This window comes from Hyaena hyaena, unplaced genomic scaffold (assembly GCF_003009895.1).
Source record: "Hyaena hyaena isolate Hyena2069 unplaced genomic scaffold, ASM300989v1 scaffold_114, whole genome shotgun sequence".
Taxonomy (NCBI): Eukaryota; Metazoa; Chordata; class Mammalia; order Carnivora; family Hyaenidae; genus Hyaena; species Hyaena hyaena.
The window spans coordinates 1129506-1148634 of NW_024080746.1; the positions used below are offsets into that span (position 1 = coordinate 1129506).

A 19129-nucleotide genomic window follows, 5' to 3' on the forward strand; every position below is an offset into this window, starting at 1 on the left:
CAATGTAAGCTCTATATGCACTGAGATAAATTAAGGATGTATACAGTAAGTGCTAGAATAAACACTCAAAATTAATGTAAAGAGGTTTAGCAGAAGGTCAATAGAGGAACTAAGATGAAATATGAAGAAATACAATTAACCCAAAAGAAAGCAAGAAAAGAACAGAGGAGCAAAAAAGTATGAAACAAACAAAAGACATACTGTAAATGACAGTAAATCTAAATCCAACCATGTTAATATTACATTAAATGTAAGTAAACTAAAAACACAAATTGAAAGGCAGAAATTATCAGACTAAATGTAAATAATAAAATCAAGAACCAACTATAAGTTATTAACAGGAGATAAATACTTATTTACAAACATGCATACATAAAGACACAAATACACTGAAAAGAAAAGGGTGGAAAAAGATTTACCAGGCAAACAGTAAGCTTAAGAAAAGTGGAACGGTTTTATTACTCTCAGACAATATAGACTTCAAGGCAGGAGTATTACAAAGGATGAGAGACAGTTCATTACAAAATAAAGAAAGGGCCAAAACATCAGGAAGAAATAAAAACCTAATTGAAGACACAGTTGATGTAGGTCTACACCTAATACCACAATTTCAAAAATATATATAAAGCAAGGGTGCCTGGGTGGCTCAGTCAGTTAAGAGTCTAACTTTGGCTTGAATCACGATCTGATGGTTCATGAGTTCCAGCCCCGCTTCAGGCTTTCTGATCTCAGCACAGAGCCCACTTCAGATCTTCTGTCCCTCCATCCTCTCTGCCCCTCCCCTGTTTATGCTCTCTTCCTCTCTCTCAAAAATAAACAAACATGAATAAATATGTAAAGCAACACCTCACCAAACTAAAAGAAGAAACAGACAAATCTACAATTATAGTTAGATTGTAACCCTCATCTCAGTGAGTGACGGAACAACTATATTGAAAATCCATAAGGATATAGCTAATGGGAATAACACTATCATTACTGAACTGATATTTATAGAAACAATTGATAAGTTATAGAGCCATTCAACTGCAGAATACACATTCTTTTTAAGGAGCACATAGACTGTTCACTAAGGTAGATAATATGCTGAGTTATGAAATAAGTCTCAATAAACTTCAAAAAACATTGAAATCTTAGTGCATCTTCCCTGGCCACAACATAATTAGATATCAATTAATAATTTCTAGGAAAGCCCTAAATATTTGGAAATTACATACACACATCAAAGAAGTAAGTCAAAAAAGAAACCATACAGGAAATGAAACCTATTTTGAAATTAATGAAAACGAAAGCACAACATAGCAAAAACTGTGGATGCAGATAAAGCAGCGCATAGAGGGAAATGCATAGCTTTAAATACTTACATTTTTAAAAAATTAGAAAGGTCCAGAATCAATAATACACTCTTCTACTCTGACCAACTAGAAAACGAAGAGGAAATCAAATCCCAATTAAGTAGCAAGAAGGAAATAATAAAGCACAACAATCAGTGAACTAGAAAACAGAAAATCAATGGAATCAAAAGATGACTTTTTGAAAAGATTCTTAAAAAGGATAAACTTCTAACTAAATTAGCCGTAATAAAAAGAGACAAAATACAAACAACCAATATCCCGAAGGTCTGAACAAAAGACAAGGTCCTTGCTCTCATGGGCTTGTAGTGGGGGTAACAAAAGTTAGTCACAGAAATAATAACGGTGGTAAACTATTTGGGAGAATTCTGCGGTGGAGGAGAGGCTAGACGGAGGTAAGTAATGCGACTCCTCCAGGACTTCCACCCCACCTCCGCGTCTTCCGGCGCTGAGAGCCGCAGGTGAAGGCCCGCCCCGCGCCCCGCCCACCGCCGCCCGCGCCCCGCCCACCGCCGCCCGGCCCTTCTGCGCAGGCGCGGGGTTGGCTCGCGGAGGGGCGCGGCCAGCGGCTTCGCGGGGACAACCGCTGGGGTGGCGCGGAGCCGGGCCGCGAGTTTGTGAGGTGTCCTCGACCCGACCCAGCGGCTCGGGTCCCCCGCGATGCCCAGGCCAGAGCCGGGCAGTTCGCCTCTCTGAGTTGGTCTCAGCTCGGACGGTACGGAGAGAATCCATGGCGGAGTCCTCCGGGCCCGGGCGGCGGGCGTCCGCGGGCGGCGGGAGCTTGGAGGAGGAGGACGACGAGGAGCGGGAGCCGCTGCTGCCGCGGATCGCCTGGGCCCAGCCACCCAAGGGCGCCCCGGGGAGCGCCGTCAGGCTCGTGGAGGCTGCCGGCGAGGAGGGCGCGGCCTCCCCTCGCGAGGCTGGAGACGAGGAACTGCTGCTCCCGTCCCGGGACGCGCCCCGAAGCTGCTCCTGGGGCGTGAGGGCCCTCCAGAGCTCGCCCACCGGCCCGAACCGGAAACGCCCCCTGGGTGCAGGTGCGACTCGACCCTTACCTCCACCCCGCGGTCCTCCCCCACCCGCGCGCGTCCCTGCCCAGCCCCTCCCGGGTCCCACCTCTGTCCCCCACCGGCGCTTCCCAGGCATCCCTCCCATCCGGAGCCCAGACCCGGCGCCGGCCGCCGATTGAACCTCCGACCCCTTGGCTTTCTCCCTGCTCCCCAGTTTCCTTGCACCTTTTCCAGGGGCCCTAGACCACTTCTCTGAAGGCCCAAGGGTGTCATTAAACTCTGATCCTTGAGGCCTCCCGTAAGAGTAAGCCTAAACTTTTGAAATCAGACACTGGAAAACAAAAAACTTAGCATGATAACATGACGTTGTTTTCTCAAGTTTGGACTTGGGTTTTGGAATAAGAAGCCTGAACTATCAGGAAAGTCCTCGGAGTTGCGAATTCGCAAGGCAGATGGATGACGGCAGAGAGGCGGAGAGCAAGCGTATCTAGTTGCCACCGGGACACGTTTCAAACCTTTTCCTAGTTAATGTTACTGTGACGTTAGCCAGAGGGGGCAGAGGCAGTTGAATTTCCCTAGCTGCTATCTCTTGCAAGAAGTTTTCTTTCTAGAACCATTTCTTTTCTACTTTGGGTGGGGGGGGGGGGACTTTTTCACTATTAAGTGGACTGGTAGCCTCACGTGGAAAAGAAGATAGTTGGTACGATGTCGAAAATTAATGAAGGGTAAGCATGCTGTTGCAGGCAGGGATATTTGTTGAGAAAGTTTCTGGCAGGTTGAGTTAGGCTACTTTGATAGTAAAATAGTAGGTGTGTATGAATCATAGCTAGAGATGAGATGGGCTAGTTTGTAAAATTAGGATAACACCTATTTGTTGGTCAGGATGGTTTTTTTTTAAATTTTTTTTAATGTTTTATTTATTTCAAGGAGAGAGAGAGAGAGAGCGTGAGCAGGGGAGGGTCAGAGAGAGAGGGAGTCACAGACTCTGAAACAGGCTCCAGGCTCTGAGCTGGCAGTCAGCACAGAGCCCGACGCGGGGCTCGAACCCACGAACCGCGAGATCATGACCTAAGCGAAAGTCGGCCGCTTACCCGACTAAGCCACCCAGGCGCCCCGGTGGTCAGGATGGTTTAAGTGAGATGGCGCTGGTCTCTCACTTGTAGAGCCCCCTATGTGACGCCTTAAAGAAAAGCCACAGAGACTGTACTTGTCGTTACTACTGCTTAGTCTTTCTGGAGTCTTTAGGTTTTACGTGTCCTGCGACCAGCACACTGATGGACCTCCTGCAGCTTAAGGAAGTTTGGATGGAATAGGTTATTCAACTTGTAGTTGAACTCACATTCAAACACACAAGCAGATAAATTGAATAGGCCCTAGAGAAGCAGATAATTTCCCATTGAAGTGTTTCATGACTAAAAAGCTTGACCAGACTGGTCTGATACGCAGGTCTGTGGCCATCAGGTCAGCTGACAGGTACAGTGTTGAACAGAACAAACATATGGTCATAAATGGACCCACATTGACCTAGCTACGTAATTTGTTTCTGTATTACCTAGAATCCCATCTGTGAAGTAACTAAGATCTGTGTGGCTTTCCTTTTTTCTACCTTAAATTTACCTGTGTAGCTAGATTTTGAAAGAGCCTAAAACCTTATTTATTTTGAGAGAGAGAGAGAGAGAGAGAGAGAGAGAATCACAAGCAGGCTCTGTACTGCCAGGGCAGAGCCCTGTGTGGGGCTCAGTCTCATGACCATGAGATTATGACCTGAGCCAAGATCAAGGGTCAGATGCTTACCTGACTGAGCCGCCCACGTGCCCCTGAAAGTGAGGTTTTGTGAGCAAATAGCATTAAGGCTGGAAAAAGTTACTGAGATAGAATATAGTACTCATAATACAAATGGATTACTAAAGAGAACTCCAACCTTTCAAAATGGTAATAATTTATTTATATCACAGTTTATTTGCTGTTTGCTGAGATCTCTTTTTGTGTAGTTCATTAATTCTCACAACAGCATGCAAGTTAGTTGTTACTCATCCTTAACCTTGTGAGGACTGAAGATGAATAAAACTGTAATGACTAGTACCTAGAAGTTCAGAGATAGGCCAAAGTCATGTACACAGGAAGTGATAAAGCCAGACTGAGCCTAGTTCTTCTTTTTATGTCCTGCTTTTCCATTTTGTGGTAGATCCAGTTATTGTAAAATAATTGTTACTTTTGATTAATTAGTGGAGGTCTTGTTTTTAATGGATTTAAAAATAGTTTTGAGTTTTAAAAAGTATTTTAAACATTTCAAACCAGGCTCCTAAAAAGTTTGGTGGAGTATTATAACTAGATTTTTAAGTTTTGGGGTTGTTGTTATTTTTTTGAGAGAGAGAGAGTGTGCAGAGGGGCAGAGAGAGAGAGACGTGGGGCTCACCCGTTTTACCCAAAGCAGGGCTTGAGCTCATCCAGTGTGGGACTCAAACTCACAAACTGTGAGGTAATGACCTGAGCCAAAGTCAGATGCTTAATGACTGAGCCACCCAGGGCCCCAAGTTATTTTTTTAATGAGTTCCATTAATTTTCTTTGTCCTTTACCATCCAATTTCCATGACATCACCTCGCTAGTTCTAAGGAATTCTTGCATTTAGATTAATATTAACATCATTTATCTTACGCTCAGTGCACGAGCATTTATGCTTACCTATTTTGTCTCTGTACATAAGAGCTTTATGTACTTTAGCCAGTGGAAGAATATCTGTTACCTTGAGCAAGACATTGACAAGGTCTAGAACCAGCATAAACATCGTATTGTTGGGTCAGTGTCAAAGTAGAAAGATTAGTGGGATTCATTCCTTGTTCTAGCCGTCATTTTAATCAGTGAGTTGGAGAGTCACACAGATGATAATACCTACGTAACAGTCTGTGAAGTTCTGTGCGCTGCACTTGTATTAATATATAACTAACCCCATGAAGTGAGTTTTACTTTTTATTCTCGTTTTAAGGAAGCACAGAGAGGTGAAGTGACTTCTCCCAGATCCCAGTTAACACAAACCAGGAACTTACTAGTTCTGTCGGAGAGCCTACAAATAGAGAATGGTGTTAGAATATTCAAAGAACTACCAAAGTCAAAGGAAGTGTGTATTTAAAAGCCTTTTAATGATTCATAATGGCTTACAAATGTGTGAAAAAATAGCATCATTTAAAAATAAGGAAGAAAGACGAGAGTGGGAAATAAGGTAATCAAATAAACAAGGTGGAGGCTGTAATAATACACAAAATGCACGTGAGATGCTTCATGCAGGCAGCCCACAAATCTGATATTTAGGGTTACAGAGCACAACTTGAAAGAAGCACAGTGTGCCCATAAAGTTAAACTAGTTATTTGAATCAAAACAGACCTGATTAAGGATAACCTGTCATGTATCTTTTGGAGAAGAGACTATATCCCGAAAAGTATGTTTGTAATAAAAGTGATGAATTTCATAGTATTTCTTATAACTTCCTTGAAGCCCATTTTAATAGAAGAAATTCTGATGGATGGTGCTGTCAGTATTGCTGGATCCAGATTCTAGACACTGATAATCTGGCTGAATTTAGAGGACGGTGTATAGAGCAGATGTCCTATGTGGCTTGACAGTTATCCGTAACTGAGCTTTTGAAAGACAGTGAGCCGCCACCTCTCGCTGTCAAGTGATTATTCCTCAACCAGGAATTAAAAGACGGTTATTCTTTGTTTTCCATTTATTGCTGAGATACATCATTCTCAAATGCCTGAGTGCCTACTGTGTGCCGATGGAAATTGAGGCCTTGGGGAAACAGTGGTGACCAGATACCAAATGGATGTCTAGTCACCAGCCTTGCCCCGAATGGCTTTATAGTAATGGAGGAAAAGTCGGTTAAAACAGACAGTTCCAACAGCCGATCTGTTTGGGTGGGGAAAACTGAGGATTCCACTGAACTGTGCCCTGGATGTAGGGGCCAGGGAACGCTTAAGCAGAGGAAGTAGCATCCACCTTGAGACCTGAAGGATGACTGGCACTTGAACCCCCGAGGCAGGGTTCACATCACCAAACTAGTGAGCTAACGACTTTTCTCTTTAGAAAATATTCTGGTCAGTGGGTAAGATAGAACCCCAACCCTCAAGTGAGGAGGAGCTCATTTTGATAAGTTGCCATGTGTACTTACATGAAAGGTTTATAAAATGGATTCTCTTATTCCATTTCCAATTCTGCTTACTAAAGGGCCAGTGATAAGGCTTAAATGTGAAGGGGAGAGTTTGTTAATAAATAATTATTAGGATTATTGAGGGCCTGCTATATAACAGGCTCTGTTTTAAGCACTTAGAATATATCAGAACAAAACAAAGATCTCTGCCCTTCTTGCACTTAGATCATTTTGTTACGGTGTTACAGATGGTCAGATGGAGTTGAAGGATCAATAAGAATTAGCCTGGGAAAGAAGCTTGGAACATGAGGGGTGTGGTGAGGATGGGAAATAGCACGGGCAGATGTTGAGAGGGTGTGAAAAGTGAGGAGCTCAAATGGGACTGGAGCTTGACTAGAAGCTCTCCACTTCTTAGAGGAGACCCAAAGGAAATACACAGAGGTGGAATTGAGATTTTCCTCAGAAAATTCTTTGATATAGAGGCAAGTCAGAACCATATAGTTTATTCCTTAAAAGGGGTAACAGGAATTTTACCAGAAAAAAATGTTTTGTTCATTAAAGAAAATGTAGCTAACCATGCCCCTCAGCTATTAAAAATCAAAACTAACAATGGAGGTGCCTGGGTAGCTCAGTCAGTTAAGCTTCCGACTTTGGCCCAGATCATGATCTCACAGTTTTGTGGGTTTGAGCCCCGCGTCAGGCACTGTGCTGACAGCTCAGAGCCTGGAGCCTGCTTCCAGGTTCTGTGTCTGCCTCTCTCTTTGCCCCTCCCTTGTTCGTGCTCTGCTTCTTTCCCTGTCAAAAATAAACATTAAAACATATACACACCACACACACACACACACACACACGCACACACGCACACACGCACACACGCACGCACAATGACGACAGACCTTTAACCCAGATCTCCATAGCACTTAGAGCATGAAGCAGCATAACTTTTGGAGGGATCCTTCAACATAAACCAATTGCCAAATGTAGTTAAGTAAATAAAGAAAGCTTTAGAATGTAATTGTGAGTTATGAGTTAAAGAAAAACTATCTCCTAAAAGCAGTTTCTCTGATTTTGGAACAGTTGATAAGTAGTCATTTTTTCTGGCAGCAATTTGGATAGTAGGACCAGTTGTCTTTTAAGCAGCATTCTAGATAGTAATGGTAAAATCCAGACCATCTTCAAAGAATCCCATTTTCATGTGGGGAGATTATCTGATTTATCCAAAACAGTTGCTCAATACGGACAAAATAGAGAGAAAGGGATTAAGAATATCCTGGCTGATTTTACAAGAATGGTTCTGCTTGATCTGATTTTGGTTGAAACTAAATTATTATTGCTATTCAGTTATTATTACTATTATTCAGAGTATAAGCATGGGCTCCATGAGAGCAACAAAGGCAGGTTACATGATGAACTCATAAAGCTCAGCTTTATGATATGATAAGATTTAATAGTGATAATGGCCAAGTTTGCACATAGTTTCCACAAGAACTGCTCAAGTACAGCATGGGAGAGACCAAGAGTTCAGCCGGTTCAATATGAATTCGTAGTATGACCAGATTCCTGAACAACTAACGTGATCCCATAGTGCTTCTCATTTTGGTATAATGTCAACGCTGAGAGATGGCTCTACTCCCTGCAATGGGTTGTACGATTCCGGAGACCATATTTTATAAGGGGGCACATTGAAAACCTGAGGCGTGAAACAAGAGGGCAACTCGTGTGCTGAAAGCCTGAAAACACTTCCATATGGGAGGAGATGAGAATAGAGGAGACTTAGGGGGACATGAAATGATCTTCAGCTTTTTGAAGGGCTATCCTTGGGGAGAAAGGAGTGAGTAGACATTTGTTTTGCTCCAGACAGCAGGTCTAGGACATTGGGTGAAACTACCGGAGACTTAATATCTGGAAAAGGAAGAAGGTTATACACTGTTTTTGTTTTCAGATAAAAGGATCATGAAAAAAGTAGTGATGTTTTGTTGAAAGTATTTAAACATTTTCCCAAAGACCACCTCCTGGTGATGTACTGTAAAAAGTACACTAGTGCTAGGAGCAGGGTTGAAATAAATAACTTTGCAAGTTCTTTCTTTTTTTTTTTTTTTTTTAACTTTTTAAATGTTTATTCATTTTTGAGAGACAGAGTACAAGCAGAGGTGGAGCAGAGAGAGGGAGACACAGAATCGGAAGCAGGCTCCAGGCTATCAGCACAGAGCCTGATGTGGGGCTCGAACTCACAAACTGTGAGATCATGACCTGAGCCGAAGTCAGCCATTCAGCCGACTGAGCCACCCAGGTGCCCCTCAAGTTCTTTCTTATTAAGAGCCTCTGCCTAGGGGCACCTGGGTGGCTCAGTTGGTTAAGTGTTCACCTCAGCTCTGGTCATGATCTCATGGTTTCTTTGTTAGAGCCACACGTGGGGCTCTGCACTAACGGTGCCTGGGATTCTCTCTCTTTCTCTTTCTGCTCCTCCCTGACTCACTCTCTCAAAATAAACAAACTTTAAAAAAAACAAAAAACAGAGCCTTCGCCTGGAAGAAATATCATTTGACTAATGGTAGTTATTACTGGCATATTCTACTATATAAATAATACTTCATTTATTCAATTAAATATTTATTAAGTACCCAGCAAATGCTGATCCCTCATCCAGGTGCTGGGGATATACAAGGGATAAAGAAAGACTAAGTTTCTCCATTCTTAATTATTTTCGTGGGATACACATAAGAATGATTAGGATTAGCACATCAATCACTGTAGTGATGTAACTAAATACTTGTACTATTTATTCATTTCAGTAGGTTAAATATGCCGGATAGCCCTTTTTGTAGCATTTTTCTTAGCACACACTTTTAAAAATTAGTTAAAAAACAGTTTTATTTCTGTCTAAATGAAGGCAAATTTTAAAATAAGTGTATGTTTTGAATTTTCATGATGTTGAATGCATGTAATAGCATTTAAATACCTTCCAAAGAAAAATATGGATAACTTTTGCCTTGTGTACCACTTTAAATGATTGTTAATTCATTTTGCAAGTGTTTATTGATTATCTGTTATGTTCCAAGAACTATAAAAGTTCTGGGCTGGGGCGCCTAACTCTTGGTTTCAGCTCAGGTCGTGATCTCATGATTAGTGGGACTGAGCTCCAGCTCTAGGCTCTGTGCTGACAGTGAAGAGCCTGCTTGGGATTCTCTCTCTCCCTTTCTCTCTGCCTCTCCCCTGCTCATGTGGCCACACGTTCTCTCTCTTTCTCTCTTAAAATAAATAAACTTAAAAAAAGATTATTATAGTTTCTCTGTCAAGTATAGAGAAGATGTGGGTGAAAGAGGGGAAGCAGTTAGGAGATTTTTACAATAATCTAGGTGAGAGTTGATAGTCCCTTGAATCACATGGGAGGAATGGAGATGGTGACAGGTGACTGGATTCTGGATGTTTATATCAGGTAGAACCATGCAACCTGCTGATGGATTGGATGTAGGAAGTGAGAGTATAGGATCGTGGGTGATTCCAAGGATTTCAGCTTGAGCAGCTGGAAGATTTGGAGTTGCCAGCAACTGAGATAGAGAAACCTGGGAGAGAAGCAGCCAGGCGGGTTGTAAAGAAAATAACTGAGCTTTAGGTGGCAAAATTTGAGCTGCCCATTAAACATCCAGGTAGAGATGTTGAGTATAGTAGTCTGGAGTTGAAGGCAGACGTCCAGGCTTGACATATAAATTTGGGAGTCTCAGTGTTGATGAAGAAGAGGACCATGAACTGAATCTGGGGCATCCCAAAGTTAAGCTGTCGGGAGATAAAAAGGAGCTAACAAGAAGACTGAAAAAGAGGAGCCAGTGAAATGGGAGAGCCTGGAGAAGGGACATCCTAGAAGCCGTGTGAAGGAGGAAGGAGTGACTAACAGGGTCAAATGGTGGCATTGGTCAAAGAAGATACGTTCTGCGGTTAGATTTCGCAATATGTATGTCACTGTGTACCCCAACAAAAGTTGTACCAGTGGAGTGGTTGGGACAGAAACCTGATTGAAATGGGTTCAAGAGAGAATTGGGGAAGAAATATTGGAGATGTTAAATATAAATAACTGTAGAGGCCTCTGCTATACAGGGGGTCAAAGAAATGAGGGAATATCTAGGAGTAATGTGAGAGTAAGTAGATTTAGGATGAGGAAAGTTACAGCATGCTTAGTATAGTGATAGAAGTGATCCAGGAAAGAGGGAGATATTGATGCAGGGAAGAATTGCTGAAGAAATGTCCTGGAATCATCAGGAAGAGAGAGAGTCTCGTATACAAAGTGGATGAGTTGCTCATTGAGCTTAGACGGTTCATCTGTCGTAACAGGTGGAGGACAGGATGTTGCGGGCAGATGTGGCGTGGAGGGTTGATGATATTGTTTTCTGATTGCATCTCTTTTAAAGATCATCTGAGAAAGAGGGAGCATTGGAAATGTGAAGAAAGGGGAGGTTATGAGAGAGTTGCCCAGAACAGTGGGAGAGACTATGCACCGGATTTGTCCCGGTTCAGGTTACTAGAACAACATAGCATAGACTGAGTGGTTTAAACAACAGACATTTATTTCTCACTGTCCTGGAGGCTGGGAAGTCTAAGGTGAAGGTCCATGATCAGGGCTGGGAAGGCCAAGATGAGTCCGTGATGAAGGTTCTCCCCCTGGCTTGCACATGGCCACCTTCTCACTGTGTCCTCACGTGGGACAGGGTGAGAGAGAGAGAGCGTGCTCTTGGCACTAATCCTTTTGTGGGGTCCCTACCCTCATGACCTCATCTACACCTGATTACCTCCCACAGACTCTGTCTCCCAGTACAATTCCATTGGGAGTTAGGGCTTGAACATATTTTGGGAGGACACAAACATTCAGTCCATAACAGGAATGTAATATGCTTCCCAGGTGGCATGAAGGACCCACCTAAAGTTTGTGGTGAAGAATTTAATTTTTTAATTTTTTTAAAAAAGTTTTTAATGTTTATTTATTATTGAGACAGAGAGACACAGAGCATGAGAGGGGGGAGGGGCAGAGAGAGAGGGAGACACAGAATCTGAAGCAGGCTCCAGACTCTGAACGGTCAGCACAGAGCCTGACACACAGGGCTCAAATTCACAAACTGTGAGATCATGACCTGAGCTGAAGTCAGACGCTTAACCTCCTGAGCCACCGGGGTGCACCCGTGGTGAAGAATTTAAGTTAAAGTGAGATCTCAGGTGTTGTGTTTGTGTATGTTTGTATAGTCAACTCTAGCCGTCCACGCCTGAGTGTACTTGGCAGATAAATTGAGTTTAACCAGAAATGGGATTTTTCCAAGTGACCATGATAAGGGGTGGGGGGAAGAGGGAGGAAAGGCAGAGTGACTATATGATGACTGCCCTTAATTTAAGCTGGCCAACAAGGGACACGAGGACGCAGGGATCAGTGACAACGTGGGAGATCAGTGCTTTGTGGTTCCTAGTGGGATGGAATTATTTTAGGACTCAAGGTACTAGAGGGAAAGAATGAGGAAGACAAAAGGTGCTTGAAATGGAAAGGTGTGGGGAGGTTGAGGTATTGGTGATGACAGATCTGAGGTGAGACTGCAGCTAGAAGGTGAGGTGGAATGGAGAACAGAATCACTGGATGAGAGGGATTCAGAGCAATGTGAGGTATTAGTATGATTACTGAAACAAACAGGGATTTTGTTTTTCATGCATCAGTACTTGAACTTTAAAGAGAAATAGGATTTGAGGAAAAAAGAGAGAATCCAAGCAGCCCATACAGTACTGGATTACATTTTTCTTTACCTTAATGTCCTAATGCTAATAACCTAACCCAATATCACGGTCCCTATCACAAGCATTCTCATATGGCCTTTCTTCGTCACGTTCTATATCAATATTGATTTTTTTAATGCAATAATTGTTGGTTCTTCAGCATTGAATACATTCCTGGATGATCCTGAATTTGCCGATGTTATATTGAAAGCAGAGCAAGCAATAGAATTTGGAGTTTTTCCAGAAAGAATCTCTCAAGGTTCAAGTGGAAGTTACTTTGTGAAGGATCCTAAGAGGGTGAGAATTTCACAGATCTACTATATATAACAGAAATATTGGAAAACACTAATTTATTTTTTTAGTTTTATTTTGTTTTTGTTTTTTACAAATAGTTTGTTGTCAAATTAGTTTCCACATAACACCCAGTGCTCATCCCCACAAGTGCCCTCCTGTATGCCCATCCTCCCCCTACCCCCCCCCACATCCATCAGTCCTCAGTTTTTGCCAGCATTCAAGAGTCTCTCATGCTTTGCCTCTCTCCCTTTCCCCCACCATTTCCGCCCTTCTTCTCCCCCTTGTTCCTCAGTTAAGTTCCTCCTAATCCTCCTATACGTGCAGACATATGATATTTGTCCTTCTCTGCCTGACTTATTTTGCTCAGCATAACACCCTCAAGGTCCATCCATGTTGCTACACATGGCCAGATTTCATTGTTTCTCATTGCCATGTAGTATTCCATGGTATAGATAAACCACATCTTCTTGATCCATTCATCTGTTGATGGACACTTAGGCTCTTTCCATGTTTTAGCTATTGTGGAGAGTGCTGCTATGAACATTGGGGTACATGTGCTCCTATGCCTCAGCATTTCTGTATCCCTTGGGTAAATTCCTAGCAGTGCTATTGCTGGGTCCTAGGGGAGTTCTATTGTTAGTTTCCTGAGGAACCTCCACACTGTTTTCCAGAGGGGCTGTACCAGTTTACATTCCCACCAACAGTGTAGGAGGGTGCCCGTTTCTCCACATCCTCGCCAGCGTCTAGAGTTCTCTGATTTGCTCATTTTAGCCACTCTGACTGGCATGAGGTGGTATCTCAGTGTGGTTTTGATATGTATTTCCCTGAGGAGGAGGGATGCCGAGCATCGTTTCATGTGTCTGTTGGCCATCTGGATGTCCTCTTTGGAGAAGTGTCTGTTCATATCTTCTGCCCATTTCTTCACTGGGTTGTTTGTTTTTTGAGTGTGGAGCTTGGTGAGTTCCTTATAGATTTTGGATATTAACCCTTTATCTGATATGTCATTTGCAACTATCTTTTCCCATTCTGTTGGTTGCCTATTAGTTTTGTGGGTTGTTTCCTTTGCTGTGCAGAAGCTGGAAAACACTAATTTAAATGTGAAGTCATTATGAGGTTCTGAAGCATTTTCCTAATAACTCTGATTGCACCCTCTTTTCAAAAATAAAGGTCAGGGGGGTTGTTTTGTTTTTAACTAGAGCATTCTGCTATTTAGAAATAGTACTATTCAGGGGCGCCTGGGTGGCTCAGTTGGTTACGTGCCTGACTTTGGCTTAGTTCATGACTTCATGGTTCATGGGTTCAAGCCCTGCTTTGGGCTGTGTGCTGACAGCTCAGAGTCTGGAGCCTGTTTCGGATTCTGTGTCTCCCTCTCTCTCTGACCCTCCTGCTCACGCTGTCTCTCTCTCTCAGAAATACATAAAACATTAAACAAAAATTTAGAAATAGTACTATTCATTTTATGTCACAGTTTGCTTTCCTACTATTTTAGTACTTGGTTTCAAGCAATTATGGAATGTTCACATTCAGCTATAGATTTCTTGAGTTTATATTCGTAAGTCCTTACTTTACAACAACTATATTAGCCAAGCAAAGTAGAAATTTAAACTTTCAAAGGCTTATTTTGCCCTAGGAATGTTTTTTCCAGCATTGAGCCAGAAGAACCTGGATAGTCTGAAGCTTGACGGCACTGGGATGTGACATCGTGAAATGAGCCAAAGTAGAATTCTAGGGCAGAAAAGAGAAGTTGATATGGGACTCTGTTCCACTTAGTCTAGATTTTCAGAAATCTATATTATTATCTCTAAAAGCTTTCTGAATGATACATAACCAGCAGTTCTTTCTTCAAGAATAAAAAAGATTATGATTTCATCCTAATATTCTTTGCAAAGATTGAAGTTATATTTTAAAAGTCTTTTTTGAGATTAAATATATATATGCATGGTAATGTCAATCTCTCAATCTTTCTTCCAAGGTTTTGTAATTTTTTCTTGTTGACTTTTTTACTAGTGACTCAGACTTTACCCCATTGTAAAGCAATTATATACTTAAAATTATAGTAAGATTTTTATTTCTTGTCTAAGGATAATTCAGCCTCTAAACTTAGTATGAGTATATTTTATCAAGCCAGTAATAAAGATTGTAGATTATAGACATCCATGGGCAAATTTTTTTAAGAGGAGAAAACTTACTTAAAATTAATTCATAGGGGCGCCTGGGTGGCTTAGTCGGTTAAGCGTCCGACTTTCGCTTAGGTCATGATCTCGCGGTTCGTGGGTTCGAGCCCCGCGTCGGGCTCTGTGCTGACTGCCAGCTCAGAGCCTGGAGCCTGCTTCAGTCTGTGACTCCCTCTTTCTCTGACCCTCCCCTGCTCACGCTGTCTCTCTCTCTCCTAGAAATAAATAAAAATATAAAAAAAAAAATCAATTCATAAAAAAAGTTAACTGGAAAAAGATTAGGGTAGGAGAATCTGACAACATAGATGTTCACTCTATCCTATCATTTGTTACCTTTATGTTTTAGAGATGACTTTTTGTCATTGGATTTATTAGTTCGTGTAACAAATGCCTGCATTCCTACCAGGCACTGCTCTGAGTACTTGGGATACGACCCTAGCAAGCAAAGTCCCTGCCCTTTACAGTGTATATCTAGTGAGAAAGTAGCTGATAAATAAGCACATAATTTGGATATTTCATAGATACTATCTGACCTAGAGCAGTAGTTTTCAAACATTATGAAATCAGTGGAACCCTCTCTTAACTTAGAAGTCTAGTAATAGAACAGGTGAAGTCAAAGTTGATCTAGTTAAGTGGCAGGGGGTCTTAGATCCCTACTCTCATCCCCCCTCCCACCTTTCCTAGTGTTGCTGAGAGCACAGTTTGAAAACTAGTAGCCCAAAGGATTATTGACTTTAGATTGTTGAAAGAATTATATTATATTTCTTATTAGAAATATAGAACCATTAGAACCAAGCCTCTTGATATTTAAGAGTTATGTCCAAATCCAGTGGGAAGAGATAGAAAAAGATTTATCAAATGCATTTTATGGATTATTATCTCTCTATGTTAAAAATCTAAGAATATTTCTCCTATTTTGTATAGAAAATTATCGGTGTATTTAAACCCAAATCAGAAGAGCCTTACGGTCAACTGAATCCAAAATGGACCAAATATGTTCATAAAGTCTGCTGCCCTTGCTGCTTCGGAAGGGGCTGCCTGCTTCCTAATCAGGGATACCTCTCTGAAGCTGGTGCCTCCCTTGTGGATGAAAAGTTGCATCTGGGTATTGTACCTAAAACAAAGGTAAAAGAGAAATTGTTTTTAATTATGTGCTTCCAATTTATAGTCTACTTCTCTGTGAACACTTTAGTAATATTTCTGATGGTAGAGCCTAAAGTCGAGCCCTTGGTTTGGGAATCCAGAGACATGAGTAACCGATAAGTGGATTCTAGGGGAGATGCTCAAAGGGTCCAAGCAAGTGCACTTGGCTCACGTGAGCTTAGATGGTGCTGTCGACAAGAAGAGAATGCAGAACAGTATCGGGGTTCTAGAAATTCTTTCTATTAGCCTTTATAAATTTCTACTTGAAGACTTCCTCAGAATAGCCATTCCTAATTCTTCATCTCACAATGATTCTTTCTTTCTTGCACTGGCCAGTTTTAGGCTGCCTCTGTCAGAAATATGTGCCATTTAACTGATTTTGCAAAACCCCTAAGCCTTTCTAGTTTAGATTCTCTGCACCATTGAGATAGCGTTGAACTTCTCTGATTTACAGCCTTAGAGTGTGTTTCATGGTGTATATGAGTGGAAGCACTATAGTGCAAATTCTCATAACCATTTTTCTAAACTGTGTGTTTCTAGGTGGTTTGGCTTGTCAGTGAGACATTTAACTACAGTGCAATTGACCGTGCAAAATCTAGAGGCAAAAAGTATGCTTTAGAGAAAGTGCCAAAAGTAGGTAGAAAATTCCATCGCATAGGACTCCCTCCTAAGGTAAGTTACTGTGAGCAGCTTTGTTTGGGGCATTTGGGGGACAATTCAGCATGGTTTACCTGAGTGCTATGTGCTGTAGGCTGCGGATATAATAATAAAGAAAATAGTGTTTTCATTCTGAAAAAGCTCTCAGTGAACCAGCAACCTCAGTGTGATATGAGAAAACCGTTAGGGTGGTTAAATGCTCAGAGAGGACCGGGGAGGGCTGTCGAACCCAGCTTGGAGGGCTGGGGGTTCTGTTTTCTGCAGGACTTTGCATGTGAGGCTTTGTAAAGTACTGGCTAAAAGCACAGGTCAAGAAGACTTAAGTTCCACTCGCAGCCAGTTAGCTCTGAGTTCTTGAGCAAGTTCCTTAGTCCCTAAGCCCCAGTTTCTATAAACTGAGATGAGAAAAACTACCTCTTGAAGTTGTGAGATAAAAGGAAGAAATTCATGTCAAGCACTTGGGATAGTGCCTGGCACACAGTATAAAATAAGTGGTAGTAACTATGTTTACTGACTACATAATGAATTTTGGGTTGTTGTTGTTTTTTTTTTTTTAATCACTTTTAGACAAACCTAAATGTCAAACCTGTAGCAGCTGGCTAAACAGGAATGGGAAGGGTTAATGGGAAGGCATTCTAGAAAAACTTAAGACTTTCGTAGATGTATACATATATGTATGTATAAAGTAATTTGACCTGTGATTTTGTTTTGTGGTTGCTGTGCATTTGTTTAGCTAAAAGAATTTGAGTAGAAATTCATGATTAAATTGTTTTTAAAATTGTTCTCCAAGTAAGGAGGAAGTTTGAAAATTTTTACAAGGCCTGCTATTCCTTGGATATGCTAAAATTAAGTGTGACTAAAGAAGGATATTATTTCCATATTTATGACTATTAATTAGGTGCTTTAAACAAAACCTTTTAGAAATATAGTTAAAATTTCATGCCAAAAATAAGAACATAATGTTACGATAAGAAATAGATTTTCTTTGTGGTGATTTGTATTTATGAGACCAACCCAGGTAACCTATGTGCCCTGTGCCATAAATACATTTAGTAATTTCAGTGATAGAAAGGCCTTTTAAAATGGACACATGTTCAAGGAAAGGATTTTCTTAAAAACCACCATAGATGTTAATGATTGATTGATTGATTGATTCTTTAAAATTTGTGACTGGATCTTTAATCTGCAAAGTCAAAGAATTCATTTAAAAAAAGGTGATATTCCATAATTTATGTTATAAAAATAATCCTGAAGTATTTCTTCAGTAAGATAAAATTGCACACTGTTATTAAATGATCAAGGTAGGTGTAATATTTGACCACTATAATTAAATTCATTGTGATGAATATTTTTAGAAAACCTCATTCTGAGTTGAGGTTTTCACCTCGAGGGCACATGTGCATTTTCTTTTTTAGTTACACTAAGATAGTTTCTATGTTCCTTGAAAGCTTAGGGTTGAGCATTCTTAATTTGCTATGTATTCTTTATGTGGCTACTTAAGATTAGTGTATAAAAATAGTTTGATAAATATGGTTTATCGAAATTAGTGTTAACTTCTGTTTTTCTTACAATGTTTCTATAACATTTTATGATGAAACTGCTGAGAAATTAAAGTTATCCCTTTGTTCTTGTACTTTCTTTTCTAACTCAAGTTCTTAAAATTATAGATTGGTTCCTTTCAGTTATTTGTTGAAGGTTACAAGGAGGCTGAATATTGGCTTAGGAAATTTGAAGCTGACCCTTTGCCTGAGAATATTAGAAAACAATTCCAGTCACAGTTTGAAAGATTAGTTATTTTGGATTACATCATCAGAAATACAGGTATTGAAATTCTCTTACTTGTTTACTCAAATCTTGTTAGCTTGCAAATTGTATTCAACTCTTGTCATCCGAATCAAAGATGTAAGATTTTGATGCAGAAATCTTGAGGCCACTTTTTCTTTACCTGCCTGGGAAACCAGATCTACTGACTGCCCTGGGCAAAGCCAGTCTTGTACTGGAGGTTCTAACTCCGAGCAATCTCCTGCCCGGGTGACTAGGGGTCAGTTCCTGTCCCTCCTGGGGAATTTCTTGGCAGTAGGACAAAGCCAGAAATGTTATCTGCATAATATGAATAATTAAAACTTGATTGTGTAAGTTATTTTAGATGCTTATTTTGACATTAGGTAATTGTTAGCATCATCTATATATACATTAAACTCTCCATTTTTGCTGTGCTAGAATGGAGCAATAATGGAGATCAAGTGAAACAGTGGTTCCCAGATGCGGTTCCCTGGACTGGCTGGGTCAGTTTTATGTGGGGAATTACTACACATGCATCTTTTCAGAGGAGTTTACCCCAATCCTACTAAAACAGAAACTCTGCATCTGGGGGCCACCAATCTGTTTTAACATGTCCTCTAGGTAATTCCGAAGCACTCTGAGGTTTGAGAACCACTGGTTTAAAATATTTGTTCATTTATACTAGTTTCTGAAAAAGTATTACATAGTTTTCCAGAGTTGCCTTCTTAATTAATGTGGTCTTAGATTAATGTTAAATTTGATGTAGAGTCAGAGTACTTCTATATAGACATTAGGTGAGAACCTATCCAGAAATTTGCTTGGTAGT

The 19129-nt window shown here is 41.0% G+C and overlaps 1 protein-coding gene across 2 annotated transcripts in view; it reads left to right on the forward strand.

Annotated features, from left to right (window-relative positions):
• Positions 1-1905: 1905 nt before the first annotated feature.
• Positions 1906-19129, forward strand: part of PI4K2B (phosphatidylinositol 4-kinase type 2 beta) — a 35943-nt gene continuing 18719 nt past the window's right edge. For both annotated transcript variants that reach the window (XM_039236661.1, XM_039236662.1), the window contains exons 1-5: positions 1906-2389; positions 12414-12550; positions 15646-15846; positions 16405-16536; positions 18189-18342. In XM_039236661.1, the coding sequence (XP_039092592.1) occupies positions 2083-2389; positions 12414-12550; positions 15646-15846; positions 16405-16536; positions 18189-18342 (931 nt within the window). In that variant the 5' untranslated portion in view covers positions 1906-2082. The remainder of the gene's footprint in view (positions 2390-12413; positions 12551-15645; positions 15847-16404; positions 16537-18188; positions 18343-19129) is intronic.